At 39.0% G+C, this 27,031-nt stretch overlaps 1 protein-coding gene across 4 annotated transcripts in view; it reads right to left on the reverse strand.

Moving 5' to 3' along the window:
* vti1a (vesicle transport through interaction with t-SNAREs 1A) overlaps window positions 1-27,031 on the reverse strand; it is a 107,482-nt gene that overhangs the window by 6,190 nt on the left and 74,261 nt on the right. For 2 of the 4 annotated variants that reach the window (XM_017439436.3, XM_017439446.3), the window contains one exon: window positions 25,481-25,553. In XM_017439436.3, coding sequence (XP_017294925.1) covers window positions 25,488-25,553 — 66 coding nt within the window. In that variant the 3' untranslated portion in view covers window positions 25,481-25,487. The remainder of the gene's footprint in view (window positions 1-25,480; window positions 25,554-27,031) is intronic. The other 2 variants (XM_017439422.3, XM_017439429.3) reach the window with 1 other exon arrangement.

Here is a 27,031-nt window from a genome sequence, read left to right on the forward strand (position 1 = left end):
GTAATGTGGGGACGACGGACACAGAGAGCGGAAATGATGAGCGCAAAGAGCAGAGAAAAAGTGAGGCGAGCGGGACGGTCAGAGGCGGACAGCAGAAACAGCTGGAAGTGGGAAAACAAGAAAGAGTGAGGAGTGAAACAGAGAGGTGCAGTGAGAGGAGAGAAAGAGACCGAAGGAGGGAAAAGAGAGGAAAAGAGAGAAAGGTCCGTTTACCCAAGGAGGCAAAGCCGGAGGAGAGGCTCCTCGGAGACAGATGAAAATAATGAGGACTTTTCTGTCAGGAAAGATTTACAAAATCGTACCAGTGTTATTAAAATTTAAAATCTCCCCCTTTTCCCCCTCTTTTCTCCCTTCCCATCCTCTTCCTCCCTCCCTCTCTTCCTTTGCCTGTTTTTTTTTCTTTCTCCCTTCCTCTTTCAGCAGCACAGCCTTATTACCAGCTCTAATGAGCACCGGGATACACCTCAGTCCTGTGTGTGTCTCTGTGTGTGTGTGTGTGTGCGCCTGTGTGTGTTTGGGTCCAAGTCCCTGGTGCCAGTTCCATCAGCACCAAACATTCCCCAGCTCCTTAAATGACACACACACACACAAGGTTGGGCACACAGTACACTTGTTCATGCTGCTTTTGATGGCTCTCACTGGTGGCTGGACACACACACAGACCTTTCAGACAGACAGAAAACACCCCAACACCAAAACAAAAACAATTGTGGTGAGACAGACACAAGCAGACAGACCAAACCCACCTTCAAACACACACACACACACACTCTTCACTGCGAGCAAACTTAGCAGCAGAGTTGCATCTCTCAGGCCCTCCCTTATTCGTCCTCTTTCCACAAGTAGGCCAATAAAATAAAAATCAATGGCTGTCTGAGCCATTCTGGCTCTCCTCCCTGCAAACCCTGGGAATATACAGCATGGGTGTGGAGGAGGGGAGGGGAGAAATGGGAAAGGAGGGAAGATCAATGTGTTCACAAATGGTTTGAGTGATGGACATGGAGGTGGAGCGCCAGTGGGAGGAGGTCTAAGTAATGCCCCGACTTGTTATCACAAAACTAATTCAAATAAATGTTTCATTGCGGAAGCATGCATGCTCTCTAAAACGCACACACACACACAGCCCCTTTTTGTCTGAGGCTCACACACACACACGTACGACGCAAAAAAAACCAACATGTGATGAAACGCGAAGTTGAGATGCCTCCAGTTTGAACAAAAAGAAAAGAACAAAAACAAAAAACAAAAGAAAGGTGAAAAACGTGCAAAGTTTCAAACAATCGAGTGGAACGAGAAACGGCAAAGCAGAAAAACTTGTAACGACTGGATCAAGTTCATTCTGCTGTGAAGAGATAATGACTTGACCTGTTTGCCGGAGAGATCTGATCCCACCGTGTATGTTCAGCCTACTGCCCCCAAGGGAGTGTTGAAGATAAATGGTGATTTCTGAAACATGTCCACACACACACACACACACACACATAGCCGTAGTAGGTCTTTAATTGGAAGCTGTTTGCTGTAATTATTTAAAGAAGACCCCAACACCATGTAATTTCCCAAAGAAAAACAACATTTAAGAGCTCGCTCGCTCATCTTCTGTACAGTACATTACCACGAACAGCCATGCACACATTAAAGACGACTTCAGACCTCTTGTTTAAACAAAAATATGATACAGGAAGTAAGTCAAAGTCCTGAAGGAGAACAACTTATTACCTAAAGCTCTAATATAAATGTACTGGAGCAGAATATGCCTTTTTTTCATAAAATTTACTAAAACAGAAGTCTAAAGAAACATAAATATGTAAATAGTTACAGTAAAAGTAGTTCAGAAATGCACTTATGGTTGTATTAATGTACAACCAATGATCTAATGTTATTAAGAGAAATATAAAATAATGGTCACAATAACTATTATTTATGTTTCATGAAGATTATTTACATTATTGATCCATCTGCAACACATTTTAGGTCAAATTACTGTATGTATCTATTAGTCTACAAAATATCACAAACTTGATTTACCTCAAACCCAAATTTTTTTTTCAATAAAGTAATTATGAAAAATTAGAAATATTATATATGGTAAATAATATGGTATTTAATATCTGACTAATGAGAACTTTGTTTCCAAACAAATGGTAACTGGCTCCAATTTCCCATTAGGAAAGAAAAAAAAAACATTAAAATGGTTTAGATTATTATTTCCAAATTAAATGATCTACATTTCAAAGAAGGTTTTATAAATGTTAAGATTATTAATCATAAATGACAAACTTTTTCTTGATTTGAACTGACAAAAAAATCTAACTTGAATGAAAAAAAAACCTCACACAGATGGCCTGGTTTTTATTAGTAAGACATGGCCTGATTATTAGTTTTTTTTTTTTCTTTTTCCCTACTTCTTTTTTCCCCAACTCGATGCAGGAGAACAGCACCGGGGCCTTACCAATTCATCCATTTTTTATTTGACGGCTAACAACCCCGGCCAGCAGCAGCCTAGGCTGGGACTCTGCCGGAAAAGTAGTGCAAGAAGGGAAGAGATCGGGAGCAGAGGAAGACTGGATGAAGGAGAGGAGGAAAGTGGGGAGAGGGAGAGGAGTAAACTCAGTGTGGGAGGTGAGAATGTGCTTGCAAGAGGATGAAGAAGACGAAATGAAGGATTGAGAGAGAAGAAAAAAAAATATGGAGAAGGAAATGGAGATTGGGTGAAAGAGGAAGAGAGTATATTGCAACTGTTTCTGGAATTTTTAACAACTTTTCTTGCCGGCAGCAATTTTGGGTAGCTGCTGCAGCTTCTCCTCATCCTAGTGTTAGTACAGGTGGCTTCCTAAGCTCCAAACGTATACAGATCATTCCCTTGACAGCTTACCAGCCTGAACTCTCACCCTCCTCTCTCTTCCCTCTTTAATTCCATCCTTGTTCGGTAGAATCAGCTCCACAGCTGTCCTCTTTTTGTCCCCTTCCTCACACACTCAGTTTCTGCTTCTTTTATTCCTTCATTGAAAAGTTTTTTTTGTTGTTGTTGTTGACTTTATTGAATTTCTGCGGCTGATACTAAATTAAAAATAAATGGTTTTAACATTGTTATCAACGCATGATGCTGAAAACCTTTCAATGACAAGACAATTTGATTATCCTTCAGTCTGTTGTGCTCCAGGTTCGTGCTAACTGAGTAACAGCAACGGCTTTTATGAACACCCAAATATTGTTTTTTTGTTTCAGCCTTGTGTCCAGATGGAAATATTTTTTTGTAAATGGGTTTCAGAGTGAAAGAAATCTTGAAATGTCACCCTTGCGTTGTAGCAAGGCGCCCTTCAAGATCCACCTCTACCCACTGGAATTTGACTCGAGTAGAGCTTGATGGCTTGCTTTGTTATCTGTACTTTTATAGTGTTTTTATGGAACAATAGTACTACAATTACTACTTTCTATCTTTTAGGTTTCTTATTTTATTTATTTATGTATTTTTATGGCCATTTCGTTTGTACGGCACTTGTTGTTTATATAAATGAACTAACAGTGACATTAGAAAGCAGCATTTCAGTGTGGACGAGGCCAAAAGCTAAGCGTGCTGAAGGTATTTAGGATAAATTAAATTGTGATTAGAGACAAACAGTGGATACATTGGAAATGTATTGTCACTGCAATATCAGTTCACACAATATCAATATAGCAAAAACCTATTTGGAATGGTATAAATCATAGGCAGTTTTATTTTAAGTGTTACACTTCCACCCTCTCCTAACCAATGATGTGGCCAATCAGACGGACTTTCATGGCACTCGTCTTCCACATCTAGAGGCCAAGATGCTAAAGCACACGAAAAATGTGGATCTATTGCAACTGATAATGTCACTGCAATACTCAACAATACTGTCATTCAATGTTTTTTCCTCTGATTTTTATCTACATTATGAACAGAAAGCACAAACATAAGATTTTGTTACGTCAGATGGAGCTCCCTTTAAAAATCTTCTGCTCACTGTCAAATTTAAACGTTTCGGAAAGAAAACCTCAGTACATTACTTGCATGAGTGAACTAACCTTTATTGCTCACTGTACAACAAATCTCTACAAACCAACAACCTGCCAAACCTGTTAAAACCCTGAGAAACAATGTCAATTGAAACATACATTATATCACAAAAAAATACTGATTTGACTCAACTCATTTTCATTTATTCAACTTTTTTATAGAATTTGGAATTTTATGAAATGGTTTTCTTGATGAAAGCACTGTTTCTTTACTTTAGATGTATAAACGTTAATACATACATTTTAAATTTAAAGAAATAAACAAAAATGTCTAATTATTTGTTGAACGTCAACCTTTGTTGAGGTTTAAAGACATATTGTGTGACTGCCAGTATTCCTAAACTTGATAACTACCATTTTGCACAATTTATCCTTTTCTTTTTGGAAAAATAGAGTAAAGAATTCCTTTTTGTATACATTCTGTAAGAGCCAGAGGCCAGCTGCAGATCCGATTTCTGGCCACAGCGAAAAAAGGTGAACAAACATCAGCCACTGCAGCTGCAGGTCTCCAAAACCATGACGTCCATAAATTTGTATTGTTTGTTCAGTGCTGAAATCTCATTACAGCACATCAATCATGTGCGTCCTATGCCCAAGTTTCTAACGTTTTAAGATATTCTGACAAGTGTGCATTTGAATAACTGTTAGGTTTACAAACAGGTAATATTAAGCAGACAATAATAAAGTCACAGTCTGACACTTAAAACCAACTCCACAGTTTGAAAATTGACCCAACTTCTTTAACTTAATGATGAAATGTTCAGACTAAAACATGAAAATAGATTTTCAAACTGCTTTCTTTTCAAGGCCCATCAAAATTGTTAACCTGTGTGAACTTGAAAACAACATCTGCAGTATTTCTTTACTATTCGATTTTCTTAAAAACACATTTGAATCAAAGCACTTATTATGGCAGGGACTTATTCTGGGTGCCCTAAACTATTTTTCATTCAAAACAAAACCCTTCATCAGATAAACACGTCATATTATTTAGGAACTGAAAAAAAATGTGTATTTGTGACTCCATGAGAAAGAAAAGGATATTTTTGTTTATGTTTGTCTCTTTTTATATGAACTGGTAAGGAAGATCCTCCGCATGCTGTTTGTTTGCCATTTTAGATCAACTCTCCAAATATTTGCTTCAAATCCCGCGTGGTTTTGCGTCTCGTGTGTCTGTAGATACAATGATGTTGCGATACTGCCCACCAGCTCGCACATAAACACAAGCGCGCGCACACCCGCACAAGTGTTTGGCTCCGTTTTATACAAATAAGGACAAAATTCTGCAAGTCACAATCACGTAAGCATTACTGTAAGCCACACTCCAACATATAATAGGTTACCATGGTCTAAAATTTTTCTTGTGTCAAGTCTGGAGGCATTCAAACCTGAAAAGGTGGACAGAAATTCACCTTTAAAACTCTTGAATAAAATGGAGGAATATGTTTTCTTTATATAGAGATTATAACTTTTGGTGGGTTTCAGTTTTCAAGACAGCAGTAAAGCTGTGAGTTAAGAGGTACGATTTCTTTTGTTATCCTAAAAGGTCACATCTGTGCATCAGTCCAGACTGAATGCAGACTGGCAAAGCCTGTATTGGATATCGGGGCCACATGTGAACTAGAGAAAAGGCGCGTTTTGTTAAACTTGAAAGAAAGAAATGGCCACTCTTGCTCCTTGCTTTGTCCAGTGGGCGCTTCCAAGCCAGGGAAGGCTGACAGTTTCAAACTGAACACCCATGTGTGATGAATAAAGTCAGTTTTGAGAAGTGAATCGGGTTATGTAGAGTGAACAAACACAGAACCATTAAATACTATGTGAGCTTCATATTCATTTTATCCAGGAAGTATGAGCTGAGAGAAGGCGAGAGAGATGTAGGGGTATAATGTCATCCTACCCCCCATTTGACACTACAAGGGAGACTTTAGTCAGTCTAAATAATCCATGCTGTTCCATTAAATTTGCAGACTAGCTTTCCTACTCTGTCTTTTAGCTGAGAAAGACACTAGAATGGTACCGGGCTGCAAGACATGAGAAAGGGAGGTTGGATAATGAATTAGAATGAACCTGTGCAGTGGTCTGTGCGAGTAAAAAACAAAGTATTTGTCTAATTTAAAAAAAAATGGGTTTCAATTTGCAAAATGGAGAACAGATGTGGTTTATAACACAAATTATATGAATGTATGAGAAATGTCTCACCAAATCTCTGCTTTTTCCTCAGCCAATAAGAAGTAACCAGTTTGAGTGTTGCAGGGGAAGCCACTGATGTGACAGATACTGTTGCAGTAACAGCATTATTGACTTGTTCCTCCAGCTACATTTGCTTAGTGCTCTGGAGGCCCAATCAATAGACTCTGAGCTCTGAAGTCCTGCTAATCAGAGCTTGCATCCGAGCGGGGTTAATCATCTGCAAAAAACCCAAAATAAAAAAAAAGGGAAGAAAAAAATGAGGCGGCTTAACTGAAGACGCAAGGAAAAAGTGAAATGATGAGAGCAAAAGAAACGGAAGAACTTAATAGGGGTTGATGATGACAGCCAGGATTTATCGACTCCGAATTTCTTCCTCCTCCTGTTAGAAATAAACTCATGTGGCATTCTTATCTCTCCATCTCAGCTACAGCGTGGGTGTGAAGCGCCACGAGAGATGTAGATTGTTGCTTCACCTCTGCTTTTCCTGTGAACCGCGGTTCAAAAGTCAAGGGGCACTCGGGTTGCTTTGGGACTTTTGGAAATAAAGGAGGCAAATCATATTTGCAGGATCCAGTTGTGAGATCTCTTGAGGATGCACAGAGCTTGACTTACATATAGAGAGAAGTGAGTTGATTTGAAACGTTATTATTCATGGTGGAATTGAAAGGCAAGTCTTTTGAGAAAAAGGTGTCAAGTGTTCTTAATATTACAACTGCATGATTAGTCTTTGGAGACATCAAAAGACATCGGCTTGATAATCACACAAACCTAGTTCATAATTTGGATCCAAATGTTTAAGGTGTTTTGCTTGCCCAAGTAATCCATCTGGTCACTTTGGTCCTAAGCTGACTGTGAGCTGTGCCTTAAGTTAGAAAATCTCTCTGCAAGCTTTTGTACATCACTAGCTCACTATGGAATGCTATGGAAAATTTCAAGGGGGATCGATTCATTAAATATTAATGATGGAGTTTGAGCGAAGCAGGTTTTCTTATAGTTTTTTCCCCTGGTATCTATGGTCACTGCCAGTCCAAGAGATTTTCCACATACACATAAAAAAAAAGAAAGAAGAAAAAAGGGCAAAGAAGGGTAAAGAAAAGGAAAGAAGAATGTGTGGGGGTTCGATATTTTCTTTTGAGGAGCCAGAGTATGGTTACCTTCAGTGCAGACAGGGTCTTGATACATAGGTCCCAAGGTGTAAACACAAACTTGTACACTGTGTCATTGCTTTTTCTCTTTCTCAACACTTTTCAGTTGTGTTGTCAGCTGGGGAAAAGGGATTATTGTGTCCAGAGACAAAAAAAAAAAATTGCAACAAACAAGGGAAGTTTCACCGACTGAGGTTTTCAGTTCTTACGTGTCTTTCCTTTTAAAATCTCTGTGCCAAAAATAAAACTATAGCAATTTATTTTATGGTTGATTTAAAGGGCAAAACATAAAAATTAGTTCATTTATGAGAAAATTCAAAGCCTTATTCTAAGAAATAAGTGCAAGAATATCAACTATTAATACAGGAAACGCTAAAACAAGGACTGGAAACACTACTTGTGCAAAAAGTCAAAACTCTATTAAAATAAACTCCCGCTCTGATGGAAGTATTGAATATGCTCATCGATAGAGCCCTATTCTCTATTGCTGCCACAACCCTCATAACACCCCCTGAAATTTCAACACCCACTCGTGCTGTATAAGTAGAAACGCAGGGTCAGCACCGTCCCCTCTGGCGTTGCTGACCAACAGATATTCTTATAATCACCTTTCTTCAATACTTTCGGGCTTGAAACCAATGAATCCCTCATCCTGCTTTAGCACTCTGTCTCTACCTATACTGGGGGCTTTATGAAGCGGCGCTGCCTCGATACATTAAAACTGCTGCCCCATGATCAAACGAGCAAATATCTCCCGGGTCAGCAAAGGGCTACCCCATGTCAGTTAACAATGCAGCATTTAAACATCAGTCGTATGCAAAGCGGCTGATTCACAGGGGAGGAGATGTGCGGCAAAGAAAAAGCAGCGAAGCAAGGTCTGGACTGGAGAGATAATGAGCGCAGGAGCCAACAAGAAAACATCAACAGCAATTTAACGATATTGTGTCAGCACCTACATAGCTTTAAGATAAAAAAATATATAGAAGATGTGAGGCTGCATCAGTATCATAATAAGGATAAACTAATAATTGTGAATACTTTTATCTTTTAGCAAACTCAGTATTATTGTGATAAATTCTAGTTGAGATCAAATATTTCTTATATGCTCTGTAAAATTAAACTTCCACATAAACCAGAAACTATAATGAAGATAATCTAAACATATAGAACATTTCCATGACTGAATACAAATATTTTACCACCATTACAGATGTAGGGACAGTGGTTTAAGCTACCTCTATGAACTAACTATATCATGTAGGAGAAAAAGATGACAGAATACTGTCATCCCTTGCAGATGTTTATCTTACATCCTAGTGGTATGCTTTTGCCAGTCTGAATGTCTACACAAGGCGATGAGGATATAAGCCCACACTCAAAACATACAAGCATAGGTCATATTTGCTCATGAATTCTGAGCACACACTCAGACCCATGTCTGGGGATGTGCAGCTCTAGTAGAGTCCTTCAAATAAAATGTACAAATCTGCAGAGCCACTAATGAGCATGACTGTTTGCTTTTACATTTTCTTTAATTAGATGCACCTCTATAAACACGTGAAACCCTTCCATTTTGGAACTTATAGAGAGTAGAGAGGAGTTTTTTTCTGCCTTATCCCCGTCTCCCTCTGCCTACTGCTTGGTTAACCGACTGACCTGCTGTCAAAGGAGCCTTTGTGAGTGCGTATTGGCGGAAGGCCAATCAGATCCTCTGGCTTGTCTGTCTCAAGGAGCAAAATGGCGCCCCTGGTATGCCATCAGCAGCAGAAATGTGCAGACAGTCTGACTTTTGAGGCAGCCTCTGCTTGCTGTGGCCCTTCTAAAACTATGCCGGAGGTAGTACCTGTCTGGCCCGCAGCCAGAGGGACTCGATCTGCAAAGGCTGGTTGTTTATCTATTTATTCACTTACACCATGTGCACACTGGCACTTTAAAAACATTTTCACTGCTTAATACCCACTTCTACAGGTTCTCCTTTGAACTACACAGGTACATGGGATAAAAGCCTGTGGAAGTTGTTTATTTTAGAGTATCTATTACCAGATATATGGCATATGTGATTTTATTCCAAAGGAAACATATACAGAACAATTACGGAATGACTTCAAGGTTAAAATCTTCCTTCTACATCATTTTTTCCTCTTCTTGTTTCAGTAACAATTATTTACCTTTTCTTCATTCTCATCCCAATCCAATTTCCTGTCATCACCTCACCTGATAACAATCCCTGTCTGCCTGGATCAGAGGTATTTCTGCAATGATATGAGAACTTCCAAATGCACAAAAATAAATCAAACACTTCAACAAACACAAACACTAAACAACAATATTACAAGTTCTGAAAGCCGAAACAAGACTTTGCTCACTGTATCACTGTATATCCTTGTTCATTTTTACTCTGTAAAACCTGGCAAAGACAAATACAACTGCACAACAAAGTGCCACTTGTGACACATCATCCAAGGAAGCAAATGTTCAGGCTCCCGCTTCAGAAACAAACTTCTGACAGCAGAAGATGATGAAACAGAGCAGATCTTAAATTATTCTTGCACTCCTCAGAATGTGCTAAACCTGCAACAGCCTGAAGCATGCCCCTCACCCTGACATTGACAGAAAGATGGAAAAGAAGCGAAGAAATCAAGTGTTGATGTAAGAAAGGTTTAGTTTTTAAACATTATTTAGGACGGTTTTCTTTGCTGTAAAAACATGAGACCAATTTGCTGTTTACACGCTATAGTAAGTGTAATGTTATCAGGACAGTCATTACACACAAACCAGAAGTATACCTCTCTTTAAAAGTTTATACACACAAACATTCAATCAATCACTGTGACATATTGTATGACCACATGTCACACGCTCAGCAAAGCATTCATCTCATGCTTAGATCCAAACAGACACACAACTCTTGGCAGAGTTCTTATCTGTGAGCTTGAACAGAGGAATAAGCATACTTGCTCTTTTCACACTGAAAGGTAAACAGGAGAGTAGCAACCAAATGTAGTCATAAAACAAGAAAGAGGTGGAAAAGCAGAGGTGACTTTAGCTCCTGCCGTACTACCTGCCACAACTTCAAGACTATCTATACAAACTTTCTTCTCATGCTGATTTAGAGGTGAGGGTAAAATTTATTTTAGATGCCTCACATCATGGACATGAACGATTCTGAATAAAGTTTTAAAAGTTCATAATTGAGTTTTTTATTCTTTGCTGCAACTCTCAGAGAGTCAGCAGAGTCGTTCCTGCACGGTGCCGTTTGTCCTAGTCGAGTTACCGTACCATCCTGTAGTAGAAACGTGTTGCAGTAAAGCTGCATGTTTTCACGTCTTTTCCATCTTTTTTCCACCGAATCCTGAAGAATATTTGTGTGTAAAGATTACTTGAAGTTATCATAACATGACTGTCTTTGGTAATGACTCTGAAATGTTTGATTGGTGTATACATTTCCAGTGACAAACATTATGCTAATCACATTACCTTCCAAAGATGCTTTCAATCCAGCCTGTGATCATTAAGGTTGTATTGACACACAAATGTGTTATTGTGCATGAAAATATATAGTTTATTTATATAAAATAAACCATAGTTATTTCAGTTTCAAAATAATCAAAATGCCTTGATGATTGTTTGGTAACTGCATCAAAACATTGAATTATAATTGAATTGTGCGGCACCTAAACATTAAGTTTTTTATATCGCTAAACTCAGCTCATAAGGAAGGTGAGCACCTTAAAGCAGGGGTGTCAAACTCCATTCCTCGGAGGGCTGCTCTCCTGCATGTTTTAGGTGTGTTCTTGCTTTAAAACACCTGGTTTAAATGGATGACTTGTTGCTGTGCTCCTGGAGAACTTGATGATTTGGTGAGGAGGTAATTAAACCACTTGAATCAGGTGTGTTGGAGCAGAAGAACCTAAAACTCCCAGGACAGCGGCCCTCGAGGCCTGGAGTTTGACAGCCCTGCCTTAAAGATTCCCTCTAGCAACAGAAAAACCCCACATTACATGCATCAGTACAAACTGCCCACTTGAGTTAAGGCCATTTGGCATATAGGGTAAAGATGAAGAATTTAGGAGGAAAAGAGCAAGCAAAGAAAGATCTAAAGGTGAAGATAAAGCTAGAGTAAAGGTGAAAATGTTTTAGTTTAAGATTTATTCAGTGAAGTATAATCAGATAGATCAGGAAGGGCCCTCACTTGTCAAGTGTTCCAGTGACTGTGCCACTCTGTTTCTGAGACTGCTTTACCGAATTATTCTATTCTAGTCTGCAGGCCGCAGTGGTGTGTAAAATGAGAGGGAATGCTATGCTTTGGGAATTCTAATTTGAGGCCCGTGTTTGTTTTTCCTGCCTTATTTTGAAATCGGGAGGCTACTTCCAAAGTAGCTCAGCTCTATCTTTTCCCTTACTTTCACAACAATGTCCAGCACCAGCATCCAACAAAAACCCCATATGCACCATTGAGGCAAGGGCATTATTTTGATATCAGTCTCTTTTTCTTGTTTTTTTTTAGGAATTAGACAGACAGTTAATTGGGAGGGTTTTTGTCACAGGAACATATGCCTACATATAGATGTATTTAAAAACAGAAATGTTAACAGTCATCCTTTGGCAGCTAATTGCGACACGCTCCCTGTGGGAGGAGAGAGGGGTCCTCTGTCGATAATTAATCCTTGTTTAAAGGAGTAAATGACATTCATTAGTGGCGAATTGAGCCAAGTGCCACTATTTACATGGCAATAATCTTGAGCATGCTGGTGGCAGTCTTTTAATGTTACAGAAATAACTCTCAGACAGGGGATGAGTACAGTTGCTTTTTTTTTTTACGTCTTCGCACGCAGGAACAATTAGGCCCAGAAGAACAGATGGAGACGCCTCTGAGTGTGAAAGCTCCTCTTCATCTCATTCCTATCTCAATCCCTCATCCACATACACTCAGGCATGAGCACACACACACAAGCTTGCTCTTTCACAAAACCACACACAACCACACAGCCAAAATATGGAGTAATACACAAATTGTCTTCATAAATATGCACAAAAACATATTTGGGCACATACTTATTAGCACACACAGTTAACTTTAGTTTTAGCTGCTGAACACAAACCTTTCACATGAGGCTAACAAGGACTTTGAAAATATGAGCACTTGGAAAATGCAATATCTAGCTCTGTAAAAACAGTTACCGTTAGAAGGACAGAGCATTTTAAAAGTGATAGAAAACAACAATCTACAAGGTTCGACTCCGATGTTATCTACAAAAAAGAAACGTTCTCTTAGAATATCAATGAGGTACTTTATGATTAACATCCTCCCCTACAATATATGTTGTATGTGCTGGCAAATCATGAACAAATATTTTTCTGTTAACTCTGCTATAGATGGTATATTAATCCAAATGTTACATAGTGGATCATTTGTTGCACAAACGCACGGTTTTGTCACAACAGAGCTAGTGTCTGTGAAATGAATTGTCAAGGATTAATGCAGGAATAAGACGATGGGAAAATAATGACTGCAGAGAAAAAGAGCCTGTGTTGATTACAAACCTCAACAACAATAATGAAGATGTCTAGAGAGAAAGGGAGCAGAGGTTATAAACTTTACTAACTTCAGAATATAATGAGCTTTTGTCTGGCCTGTTTGTAAACCAGTGTATTGAAGTGTGATACCAATAGTAACCACTAGGAGCTACATCTTAAATTCTCTCTGACTCCAATTAGCATCACTTTCAAAAAAATCAACAACTTGTTTGAATAAAAAAACTAAATCAATGCATTTTTCATACATGTTACTTTAGTATCTGTAGCTAATTAGTTATAAAATAGCTACTTAAAGCACATGATAAGCTAATAACTCTTTCTGAAATTATTGTAAGTGGTCACTCTGGTAATAATTCTAAAACTAATAAGTCTTCTCCTTGCAAAATGAGCGTTTTGGGGATGTGAATGGCTTGATTGATATTCCCAGTAGATTATGGCAATGATTGACAAAACTGCTAAAAGGGGACACTGGATGATGAATAATTTGTGAATTTCTGTTTCATGCTTATAATAATATTGATTTATGACAGTTATTTCATTGTCATTTTTCATTACTTTGGTCTTTTTTTCCTTAAGAGATTCTGTTGCTCTGTCTTCTTGCTCCAGTCGGTTCCTGGTTTACTCTAACATGTCTTGTTCTTTGGTTAGTTGTGGTAAACCACTCTAAAAATCTGTTTTATTTTTTAAAACATCACCTCCCAATTAATCTTGTTGCAGGATCATTGTTCCCACTGACCTGATTTTTGAAGGGTTCCTTTCTCCCCTGTCCAATATCAGACAACAGGTCACACAAGCGAAAGCTAACACACCTGCTATTGTACAGCCTGTTACCCATCTTTGTCTCGCTAAGTACAATGATTAAAGTATCAGTCCTTGGGGAACCAAAACACAACAACAGAGGAGACAGCACTGAGAGTATACATCACAGTTTCAACATGCCCTTAGCCACCTCTGTGGACACAGGGGATTGTCCCAGCCCCCTCTGGTCATGCTTTTAGACAGGGAGTGTTTCATCAGGCAGTCCGGTCCCCTCCTTTACCCATAAGATTAGGTATCATCATCTTGTGTCTTCTGACACCAAGGTAGCAGCCTGAGCCCCACGGAGTCTCCTTCTACATCATATCCTCTTACATCCCCCAGACAATAAACCCTGTCAGAAAGGTAAACAATCTTATCTCTTTTTCTGTGCTTATTCATATCACTAAATCAAAATTATACATAAACTAGTGAAATTAATTGCAAAAAGTAAACCACACTCTCAAGAACCATTTAATTCTACTTTATTATTCTGACTTTTAATTAATAATAATATTTTAAAACTCTAAAGATTGCTTACATTTGTGTCTAAACCTGAACTGAAATCTTCCTTCCATGTTTTTTTTTTCCTTTTCTAATTCTGAGAAATGTCTCATCTTGTATCTTGTATTTTGGATATTGTGAGGCAAAAGCCAAGCATAGCCTTTTGACGTGTAAAGGGAAACTTCTGAGAAATTCGATAAAATATCAGGAGTGGGTCCTGCTATCTCGTGTATCCAACTAGCCCCACTTCCGCGACCTCCTTTTCTTCAGCCACTCCTCAACAAACTCTAATCGATCTGCTTACCTCCTGAGATCAAAGGTTAGCATGGCTCTCGTACATTTAGCCTTGGCTGGTTCCTCCCACATCATGTCTAAATATTAATGATAATAAAGTCTCACACCCATCCCTGTGTCAGGCAATTACAGCCAACATTGATCTTCAGCTCTCTGCTCCAATTAGAACTCACCTCTAGTAATGCGTCTTGGCACATCAAAGGATAACAGCCATTGATCCACTCCTGGATCTTAACATTTACTGTTAGAAGAGAGTGGAAGATGTGGCTTGGCAAAAGGGGGGGAAGCAATATTCTGACTACAGGAGAAGAGAGGAGTGAGAAAAAAAAATCATTTTATCTAGCAAGTCAGGTAAAGGAAGTGCTGAAACTCAGAGGGTAAGGCAAGGCAGCGGAGGCTCAATGATAACAGATATTCTGACAGTTCAGAGAGCAGCATGCATCTGCAGCCCTGGAAACAGTCTTTCACAACAGGATGGCTACACTAAGTACTGATAGATCTGCTTTCTTTTTCTATTACAGATTTTGTGCATCAAAAAATGTTTTTTGTTTGAAAAAGTCGTTTTTAATAAGCAAAGACAAACAAATTATTAGGAAACACATGAAAAGAACAGCTATAAAAGTTTTACACGGCTGCTCATTAACTATAAGGCTTAGTTTTGTTTGTGAATATTGATGTCAGAACTTGACCAAAAAACAAAATAAACGAAAATAAAAAAGATTTTCTTACAAGGCACAAGGAATGTAGGTCTCAGTGGGAGGAAAAATAAAAGGCGTCATGTCATCTCCTACCATGTCTTTAGGCTAACTTTCACTGACCTTTCTGACTTGTGAAAGTTTAGGGAAAGTAAAAGTCCTAAATCATGACAGAGCTTGTAGAATGATACAAAATACGCTCATAGAAACACGGTAAAATTTGACCCTTGGAGTCGATAGACAGCGACACGTCACCATTAAACCGGGGACATTCCTTACACAAATGAAGCTAAACAATCCCACTGTTGACACCATTATTCGACTGGGGCTTGTTGTTATGGTCTTGTTCTGCCAGACTAATAGCACTGATAGTCTTGGCCTCGGCCACGACCTCACAGCTGCCTTTGTCACTAAGCTGGAAGAAGGCTTGTCCATCGCTCTGGGGTACAATGATACTCTTCATGCCATTATAATACACTGAAACACTGTGCAACTGGAACACAACCCAGTGGTTTGTATAACTATAATTAATTGGCTATGACTTGCCTCTTGAGGATAAGGTGAAATATGTGTGCTATGAAAAAAAGAAAGACAGGTACAAAATATCTGCACAAGTTTAATCAGTAACTATGCTATAATAGTGCTGCTGTCAGTTGCAAATCTTAAAATACATTCTGAATGACAGCTTATACTCGGACATTGAATGTGAACTGCTGTCTTCAGGTTCACGCAAAGGCCACAGCAAATGAGCTGTTTTAACTGTTTTTTGTTTACAGGAATAAGAAGGATCCTATAAAGTCAGATGAATGAACAATGACTTGCAATGCTTTAAAAGTACTTTCAATTAGGGTTCTAGCACCACAAAACAGATACTTCATCAGAAATTAAGGTTTGTTTTAAACTCTTTCTGGAGTCATATGCAGTTCATATAAAATCCTTAAAATATTCTTATAAGTCTGTAAGCACTTAACATCTTAATGTTCTTTCCTAATTTGCTTGAGTATGGGGTTCTCCCTTTACTTAACCCGCTGTCCTCCAGTGGTGGCATCCCTCTCTATTATACATTATTGAAACATAGGGCTTTTCTTTGATTCTCTACCTCAGTTGCTGTAACGTAATTGAAGACTGGTGAAATGAAACCAGTGTTTAGAGATGGTTTATGTCTAGTCGGTTCCTCAATGCTATACCACAAAGGGAACTTTTGGATGGGATGGGTGTGCATGGATGTCTTCTTAAACAAAATAAGAGTCTTGACCTGAAGACTCAGGCAAAACATTCACCCAACAGAGCCAAAATATGAGCCAAGACAAAGACGAAAGCAGTGTGGAGTAAAAAAATCCAACAGTAAGGCTAGGAAAACATTTGTTGCTGGCTGGAATATCAGGCTCCTCACATGTGTGTGATATTCCGTGATGCATTCAGGTCAGCTGAGGAGAATGAGGGGATTGGCGGGCTCCACAAACAGGCTGGGAAAATGACACCAGGATGCAAGGCCAAGACATCAATGTCCTCACAACTTCCCTTTAACAGTGAAGCAATGTTAGCCCTGGCGCCATCAGAATGTGGGGTGTGGGGGGGTTGAGTTTACACGATGGCTGACAGGATGTGCACATGCGACCCAGCAAACTCTTGGAAAATAAATAAAGTGGCTCTAAATTTTGAAATGCAATGGCTTTGAGAATTTATGGGGATATTTTAGGAAGAACTGGATGTTCATGTTGGGGTTGGCTTGTATCTAACAAACAAGAATAAATATCCTGTGTAGTAGTTTTAATGGGTTCTGTACAAATCAGCTATATGTTGAAAACAATAATATTTCTTTAAGATGTTTGACCTTCTTTATGTTTGTGAAGAGTTAGACATTAAAAGACTGCCTTGAAGTGTCGTTGCTGTACACACTAGAGTGTCTGCAGCATTTAGGATTTTTGCAACTAGACTGGAACTACGGTCCAAAATATAACTTTAACTTTCTAATGTGTAATGTGGAAACTTGAGTATCTTTAATTTTATAGGTGACAATTGAAAGGGGAGAAAATTGCATGCATATTTGTAAATTCTTAATTGTATAAAGAGAGAGGTTAAATAGTCATTTTGAGAATTTCAAACTAGATAAAACAGAGTACTGTATTTGTAATTAAAAATCTGAGAATGGGACCATTTTAAAACAGTGCTTCTAGCAACACAGAAAAACAGAGGCAAACTTCTGCTGAACCCATCTCTATATATTCTTTTTAAACCCTTTCTTTACTTCTTGGTAAACATGATTTTGGTCAGCTAGTTTACTGTTTGTTTTTTGTAAACCCTTAATTAAGATGTAGGTGCAATATTTTCAGTAGTACAGGAAATTATCCAGAAAATAAAATTTGTAAGAAAGTCTTGATTTTTTTTTTGTTTTGTTTACATGACCATATTAAAAGCTGCAACACAGCTATAATCAAATTATCAGTTTTAAAGAAGCATTAAAATGTTTTGTTAAATCCAAGTTACAGTTAGTGTCCAAAAAAATAGTGCCAATGGTGATGCCAATGGAAGGTTTAATAAAAAAAAAAACTGGCAAAGTATTTAGTGTTATGCAATGAACATAACTGTTCATGCTGAGACAGCTCACAGTGAAATGATGTTGACCCTTCAGGTGCAAACTATGATCCCTGTCGCCAAAGAGATGGGAAGATTGTGGTGTGAGCAGGAAAGTCTTCTCTGCAATTGGCAACAGGCCTGGCTTAACACTGAGATGCTCAGCCAACAGCTCCTCTCCACTGTCGCACCCTCCATTCCCCACTTTTTTTTTCCCCCTCTATAGCTTCTGGATGCCAGTCTGCCTGGCTGGTGTGGTCCAAAAAGGAGCCAGCCATTGGGGCAAAAGGGCCATGTTGTTGCTGCCAGCTGGGCCAGCACTTCACGACCGAGCACCACTCTCCAAACAAACAGCGGAGTGGGCCACAAGCCACGGGCAACATGGAACCTGTCATTACCAGCCACACATGGATGGTTCACTCCCCAAAATTCAAACTGGGCCAGTGGCTTGAGCATGTACTGCACTTGACTTTAGCTAATTTCTCAGCCCATGTTTGCCAAAACGACATGTTTCTCAGATTTGTATTGAATTATAAACCTATTATGATATATGTGTCTTATATTTTATAAATAAAGTTGACCTTTATTGTTAGCACAGTTGAATCAATAAAAATAACTTATTTAAAGCATGAATGATGAGTTAAAGACAATTAGAAACAAGTGGGAAAATTTCATATTTGGAAAAAAGGCCCCAAGCTACTGTTGGAATGGATTTATTATAAACTGTTTAATTATAAAACTACAAGAAAATTCTCAGTGGTTCTCTGATTAAAATTAAACGGGACACACTAAGTTTTGTCTTTCAGTCTATTCTCTCTTACAATTTTTGCAACAGCATATGGTGCATTAACAAAAAATGTCAGTTTCAGTATCAATAAATATATTTTTGTCTGAAATAATTGGTGCAATTTAAAGTCCAAACATGTTTTACTTTTCTATAATTGTATCAGTAGGACAAAGTAATCTTGTGAAAAAATCATGAACAAAACTACTAACAAACTCTTACTAACAGACTACAAAAATGCAATATAAACCCTATTTTTGTGTTCAGTATAACAGCTTAAACTTAACAACCTTTTGCCTAGAAAAGAGACCAATGCATTGTTGAAGAATGTTGACAGGGGTTCTTGATGCCTACCAATGCCTTGCCTTTCAACTTTAAAGTAAAAAAAAAACTAGCAGTACTGTTTATATAATTTTTCCCATTGTGATAAAGGGGATCTTTTATGCCATCAACAATACGGCAACAATGTTCTGTCTTTGTTGCATTGCACCATCCAGGGTGGCTGTTAGAATGAGATACAGACAGACAGAGGCACAGTTGATGATTGACAAGATAAAAAAAACCCCAAAACAAAACATTAAGACAAGTGAAAATTGAGCTTTTATAAATGTTTCAGTCTCTTGCACCGTGCCAGAGAAAAATGTGATGGGCAACAACAAAACCACAACTGACACAAGTACCTAACTTTGAATGTGTTATTTTGATTAACATATGTAATTAGATATCTTAGCAAGGAATTAAATTATACCTGTAACAATCAAAACAATATTGGGCACGCATTCACATGATGGTTCAAGATAATTTAGTTAATGACCTGAGTGGAAAACATTGCAAAACTAACATTAAAAGGGCATCTAGTGATGCAGTGGCATTCCCCCAAATTCCAGGAAGATGTTGCAAAGCATGCCCAGAAGTATCCATAATAGCATGCTGGGAGGGAAATGGAGTCAAAGAACAGGCGATGTGATAGGTTCTAATTGCTTCAAAATGTCCTGAAGAAGACCCCCCATTACCTATTTAAATCGGTTGATAATGGGAGGCTAGAAGGAGAAGATGGTGAAGGGGGAGGCGCGTGTGTGTGGGGGGCCTATGCAGAGGGTGAAAGCTATCCACTGCGCTGCTGTCGCCTCATTATTTTTTGTCTTGACGGACGCCTGCGCTCAACCCCTGGATGAATGGCCCTGTGCTGAATAAGTTATCGCCAGACAGACAAAGAGAATGGTGCGCTCCACAAACAACACAGCACTACTGCAAAGCATGAATCTCTTTTTCCTCTCCTCAGCCTTTTCTTCCCCCCCTCACACCCACTATCCTTTCCCTTGTTCCCTCTAGACGAAAGGCAGGGCCTGCCACAGACTGAGATCTCACCTGTAATTTCTACAGAAGCTCACAGTAGGAGGGGGGATAACATAAGGGATATAATAAAATGAAAGGCAGGAAGGAAACCAGCATCTATGTTTGCTGAAAAGAGATATACTTCCAAACCTCCATTTTGTTTTATCTTTCCTTTTTGTTTGTGAGGCTCCTCAGTAAAGACAGGGACCTCCTTTGGACAGCATCTGAAGATGTCTGAGAGGATGCTTTTTGTTCTCAAGACAAGGCCCACAGCATGATCATTGAGGATGTTTTGGATTCATCTGATGTTTACTTTGTTTCCTTCTCTGATTTTTGGACTGCCAGGGCTTGGTATATCAAATCAAGATCCCCTCTATACATTGCTCCCATGGGTGGTGGATGTCAAGAGGATCTCCTATAGTTGCTAAATGAGACCTAAGCACTAAGTAAGACTTGAAACAACCCAATCTCAGATGGTTATCAGGAAGATGTGCTCTATATCTGCCAATTCCTCACCCTTCCTATCACTCAAAAGTAGAGGAGGAACTTTTGGACAGGAGAGCCTCTTTCCCTTCTGACAGGGAAATCAGAGGGTGCCGTGGCCCGACAGGAGCTTGACGGCAGATCAAACAGGGCGGGTACCCTTGGAGTGACACCTGGAGCCACTTCAAGGGATGAGAGCGCCACTGATCTCCAGTCATCTCGTCAGAACGACAGTCTGTCAGGGTTAAAGTAAGGGGAAAAAAGAAGCTCTATCAGTTTGGATGGCATGAGCAAGGTCCAACGAAGCATCACCTCAATGTCGATGTTGGATGACCCCTGAGCATTTGGAAAAGTGATGGGGCAAAAACTGTTTTTCTGGTGAAATGTTCTGGATCAGCTTTGAAGACAGGTTCTTGGACAAGTTCAGAGCTACTTGTTCCAATAAAAGAGTCTAACTCAAGGTATGCCGGTAGTTTCTGCTTGCATTGCTTTAACTTGAAATACAAGCTGCCTTAAGAAAAAGAAAGCAAATATTTAGTACAGAATTTAAAGCTAGTTGTCTATACCAAACTCAGGGATTTTTATGTTTTTTTTGTCAATAACTTGAAAAAGCTACAAGTTAACTTTGTTCTGACCTTTAAAAAAACACATTCCCACTATGGACTGGATAACAAAAAAGGGAGATAAACTGTGAAAAAAGGAGGCTTTGGGTTCCAGTAAAGCAAGTCAATCCTCAACAGACAAATGCATGCCTTATATAAAACAACAACACGTCTTTGCACTTGTCAACAGCTCCTTACTCTACAGCCCTGGTTTGTGTGTATCTTTTTCTTTCTGCAAAAAACGTCCCATCAGCACTCTCTAATGGGCGAGGTGAAGAAAAAGGGAAAAAGACAGGGATAAAGCAGGAGGGTGAGTGAGTGAGAAAGAGAAACTGTTGGCAGTGGTGCTTGTTTGACTCAGGAGAAGTGAGTAATGAGACTGAGGCGCACCCTGTCATTGTTCCAGCAGCAGCCTGTGGCTACAGACACATATGCAGACGCACAGAAATAATAAAACTGTATCATCTGTCTGAAAACAAGACACTTATTTGACATTTCAGAAATAAACAGTAAAAAAAATCCTTAAAAACAATTACTAAAAATTGGTTAATCTTTTTTACGTAAGTCCACTTGTTTTCTTGGGGTCTTAAACACCAGATCACAGAATGTTGTTGACTTTTATTCATCCATACAATCACTTAGTTTGGACGTTTTGTAAGATTAGGATATATTATCCTTTCCCCAAAGCATGACTGAGTGCTGATATTTTTCCATCATCTTCACACATTATAAATCTGTCCTTCTCATACAGAACTTAATCAAATGGCATTAATGGTGGTACTGGAATGGTCCACAAAGGAAACAGGAAACAGCTTTGTACAAACAATAATAGGGCCTTTCCAAATCTTCAATGGGCATGAATTTCCAACATTAACAGAAAAGAACTTTATGTGACAGCAAATATCCCTATTTCTCTGACCACATCAGACAACAGCTGCGTTCACCTTGATATGTACTTTAAAGGTAATTTAAGAGTCGCCAAAGGGGCACATGTGATTCAGACTTTGGTACTTTGCCAAAATGAAAACAGAACGGATAGAAAAACACACAGAATGTCTCCCTGGAGGGAAGAGAAAAGGGCAAGGGGGGGAGGCACTGACCCAGAGGGATGCAGCAAGGTGGAGAAAGTAGAATGCCTGAATGCCGTTGTGATGATGCCAGGATGAACAAATTGCAAAGCAAAGGAAACATGTTTAAATGTTGTACGTGGAATGACTGTGCCAGCAACACAGAGATAAGATCAGAGACAGAGCCACTGGGAATGATTTGCTGCTCTTGGGACTGACCTATGGCTACTGTGATGAGTTCAGGTGTAATACAGAATAAAATAAAATGCAAAATAAGCCAAACAAGTCTTATATAACAAATGTGGTACATACTTTAATGTGCAATATGAGTGTGAAGAACTCTAATTTTATGCACTGTGTAGACACTGGTAAAACATTTTCAAAGGTAGAAAAAGAAATTTCTGATTTCTTCAAGAAAAAAAAAATCTTTTTTCTGTTCAGTTGTTTGGCAAAAGCGCTCCGAGACTCCAATCCCCCCCACAGGTCACTGATACAGATTTTCATTATGTGACCTGAAACATGTTTTAGTAGTTCATATTCCAAACAAATTCATAAAGACAGTGTATATTCACCAATAATAAGAGAGGAGAGGCAAAACTTTGTGATTTCGAAAAACAAAAAGTTTAGCCTCTTTAGATGCTTTTCTGGGGGCATGCACTTTGGTCTTTTGGCTCATGATGTTGTGCACATGTTGGTTTGTTGGACCAAGTAAACTGGGAATAAACTTTCCAGTGAATAATACACGCAGAGCACTTGATTTTCCTAGAGGCAAAGAGGAGTTGTAAATTTTCCTCCTTTGCCAGTTAGTCAAATGAATAGGCCTAATTTCAATTTCGGAAAAACTTTAGTGAAGCAAAACATGTTTTTCCCCGAGTAAGTTGTACCAAATTTATGCTGAATTTGTCACATGAGAAAAGTGACCTTAGCCACACATCAAGAAAGCTTGTGCACAAGTATAGAAGTTAGGATCCCGGTAAATGTGGAGCAGCAGTGGGCCATGAGCTAGAGCATCGTCTTCAACTAGTCTTAAAGACCAATCTCTTAATCAGTGCCCAGAGTGTGCATGAGTTTCTCCTCTGAAGGCTGAAGCTCTGTCCATCCTGCCTGCCCGTCACTACTGCCAGTCTCGGCCATGAATATGGAGCTGTTCTGTGGCTGGGAGCTTGCTTATGTTTTCTGTCTGATATCTAGACCCCATTCCCATTTCAAAGGGAAGTCCACCCGGGGCCTTGACTTTTTGATCTGCCTGGCGACTGAGTCGACCACCTGCATGTGGGATCAGCTGCCAGTGAGAGCAGACAACCCCTCTGCTTCAAAATATACATTCTCCCTCCTCTTCATCCCCCTTTCGATGCTTCATTGCCCTTCACTGTATCCCCCCTCCTTTCGTGAAGCTGCCAGGGGCCCCAGTAGTCGTAACTGGGTCTGGAGCTGTGTTCTGTTCCCAAATGTTCTGACCATTGGTGGGTGTGATGCTTGAGATGTTCAGTATCTAGTCACTGAAGGTAGTCAGAAGACCATTCTGTATTTATGAGAAGCTACAGTGTCAACATGCCACAGAAACAACAGGGGCCTTCTGAAAAGGTCTGAGGCCTTTCAAATCAGTGTCAGTGATCCACAGTAAGAGCTGTGACCCTTATCAATTTACAGTATATATCAAACAAGGTCAAATCACATAGAATTAACAGATGACGAGAGAGTATTTATGTTTGTGAGACATACAGTTTCATAACATAACTAACTACCGAAACCTTCTTTTTTAACCAATTATGGTTACGGGAAGTGATTAGTTTCCCAGGCTGAATAGTATAACGCTTTATTTTCAAATAAACAAAGCAACAGCTATTTGAGAAGTGCATGCAAGCAATCATCTGCCTGACATAAAAAATAAATAAATACACACAGGAGAGAAGGACATCATTCAAGTTTCCTGCACATAATTTTTGCTCTCAGTTCTGCCTCTCTAGTTTTAAACGACTAAAGATTTGCTGTTTCCCGGTCCACAAATTTGAAACAAAAACATTTTCTTTTATGCAAACAGTGATAAAACGTAAAAGAAGTGTGAAGGGGGTGGAGGCAGTCAGCAGTCGAAGTGGCTTGCAGCCGAGCCTCAGTTTGGAAAGCCCTCATAAATCCTGATTTGAGCAGGGCACTAACCAGAGGAGGTTAGAAACATCAAGACGGGGTGGGGGGTGGGGGGGCATTTTAAGCATGCCTCTTAAAATGCTACGTCTGATTAAGTTTTCCCATTAGGTGACAGCTGAACTTTAACATTAATATGATAATATTGAAATAAGTGCGTGTTATTTACTTCAGCACCAGAGGGGGTGGAGGGAAGAAGAGAAGAGGGAGGAGGGAATGATGAATGATTTCTGGACAGCTCTGGGTGACATGCCAGGCGAGGTGACCCCCTCCTTCCTCTTACTTCTCTTCCCATAATCAGACTTGACAAAATGGAGACATATGCAGAAATATTGGTTACAGTCGGCGTCACAGCCCTCCTCAGGTCTACTATTTGCTGGCTGCCCTGTGAGCCGCCCGGCAAATTGTCTATGGGCACTGAAGCATCTATTTCAATTGGCACTTCCTTCCTGCCCCGGGATTTTACATTTAGTCAGTGTCATTTACATATTACTCTTAATCAAAACCCACAGTGGGTGAGAAGAAGAAGAAGAAGAAAAAAACAACAACAACAGAGAACAAGAAACAAAACAGTGGCGTCACGGTTCAGGGAAAAGCACACAGGGACTTTATGAAATGGAGATGTGACAAGATATTAACTGTGTGTGCGTTTGGAGGGTTGTGCACAAGATAATGCAAGGCCTATTTGATATATCCGCGACTGAATGGTTGTGTTTGTGCTGTTTGTTTGGGGCTGCTTTGTGCGTGAACCAGCAAGCAGGAGAAACAGACTGCAAGTTGGTTTTCGGGCAGTAAGTGCATTTTGTGAAATCAATAAAACATAAATAAAAAAAACAAAGAAAAAGCGAAGAAAAGGGTGGAGACATGTACAGCGTGCACTTGTCTTTTAAAGGCTTTTGTTTCTGCAGGATGCTTTACTGGACTACTCTTTTCTCCATCTATACATCTCCACCAGTGGTGTTTAAGCAAACAGCATTTCAACAGTATGTGTTTAACTCAGACTGAATGATTTAGACAATTGGAAAATGAAACAACAGCTAATAATAACTAAAAATATTACACATTAATTGAATTTCCTTTCCAAGCAGTACACTAAAAGCATGAAACAATCAAATAAACCTCAATGAACAAAATAAGCTACGAATCTGGACTTACCTAAAACAAGTGTTAGGTAAAAAGTTATGTTTTTCTTTAGATAAATGAGTTAATATGTCTTCTTTATTCACTCTTTCATGAGCTCACAACACTGTTAAAGCACAATACATGCAAAAAAGTGCAGAAACAGTGCCCCTACCTGCATCTTACCTTCTCAGCATGCCGGTGAGGATGCGAGAACTCTTGCCCAGGTTTGCATCCGTTTCTCTCAGCTGGGAGACAAAACAACAACAATGCTGGGTTTTAGTTTCTGTCCTGAATGAACAGCTGAAGGACGCTGTAAAACACAAGGTTTAAAGCAATAACCAAAGACTGTTTACCCTTTTGTTAACAGATTTTTAAAAAAAGAAAAGAAAATGCACTTCAAACATTGTGGTTTTCTGGAAGTAATTATATGTTGAACATTTTTATTTAAAGTTCTAATCCACAAAAACATCTATCTGGTTTATTTGCAATTTTCAGACTGTGTCCAAGAATTAACATAAATGACAATATATTTTTATTAATTTAAAATATAATGTCACTAATAAAACTATGACTTTTCTGGTTGTAGTCTCTTATGCATGAAGTCTGACAGATGTAGCTGTGTGTGTTGGTGCACACTTTTTAAAAATCACAACATGTAACTGTGTGTGTACGTTGGCACCTGGAAGTGACATGCAAGAGATAAATCTGAGCAAGAACCTGTGGACACACTGCATATTTTTAGTGTAGCCCAATTGTTGCACTTAAAGGAGACTCATCTTTAATTGTGCATGGTGTAAAAAGGGAGAAAACTGCTGAAACCGCTTCACACAACACTCAGCTTGTAGGCAAAAAAGCTGCAAGCAATTCAACAAAAGGGCCTTCACTCATGTTGCATGGTTGTGAATCATGTGTCCGATCTAGTGCCACATGCTGAAAAAAAAAACTAAATTGATTCAAACATCAAAGTTGATAATTGGACTTTTATGTCTAAACATCTCTGAAAAAAAAAAAAATCATGTGAGTCAATTCAACAAAAAAGTCAAATTTGAGTCACTTCAGCCTGGTAATGGGAGCATAAGAGAGGAGTTTCTAGGATTACAGCTTGCTATTTTACCTTTAAGTAAGATGTTTACTTGTCTAGAAACAACCCTCTACAAAACCACCCACTGTGCACACTTTTAGAGGCAATTTATTCAAAACAGAAATAGCTTGACTGTGTGAAAAATCCACTTTGGCCTTTTTTTATTTCAAAGTCTATAAACTGTTCCCAATAAGAGTGGTTTCAAACAGAAAACAACTATATTTAATCAAGTAGTCAAGAAGAGTCGCTGAAATGGCCTTCTGCTCATCTTGCTGCAGAGCAAACATCAGAATAATGTAAAAATAATAATAATAATAAAAAAGAGTAGGAGCTGCCTTTTCTTTTGACGTACCTAGCAAGCACAAGGTGTCCTTGAAAGCACCCTTGAAATAATGATCATGGCGATTCGGGACTAATTGCCTTGGATTTTTCCCTTTTCTTGCTCTATTTTCTTTTCTTTTTTTTCCCTCGCTGCCTTTTCTTCCTCGGGGTCACAGAAATGTTTTCATTTCACTCTATTATCAGATTTAGGGACTTTAGCAGTAAAATGATTTGGCAGAGACGTTGCCAGCAAGGTGTGAAAAGGAGAGAGAGAGAGAGAAAAAAAAAAGAGCTGACACTGCACTGAGTGAGCTGCCACTA

Source organism: Kryptolebias marmoratus, linkage group LG17 (genome assembly GCF_001649575.2).
Source record: "Kryptolebias marmoratus isolate JLee-2015 linkage group LG17, ASM164957v2, whole genome shotgun sequence".
NCBI lineage: Eukaryota > Metazoa > Chordata > Actinopteri > Cyprinodontiformes > Rivulidae > Kryptolebias > Kryptolebias marmoratus.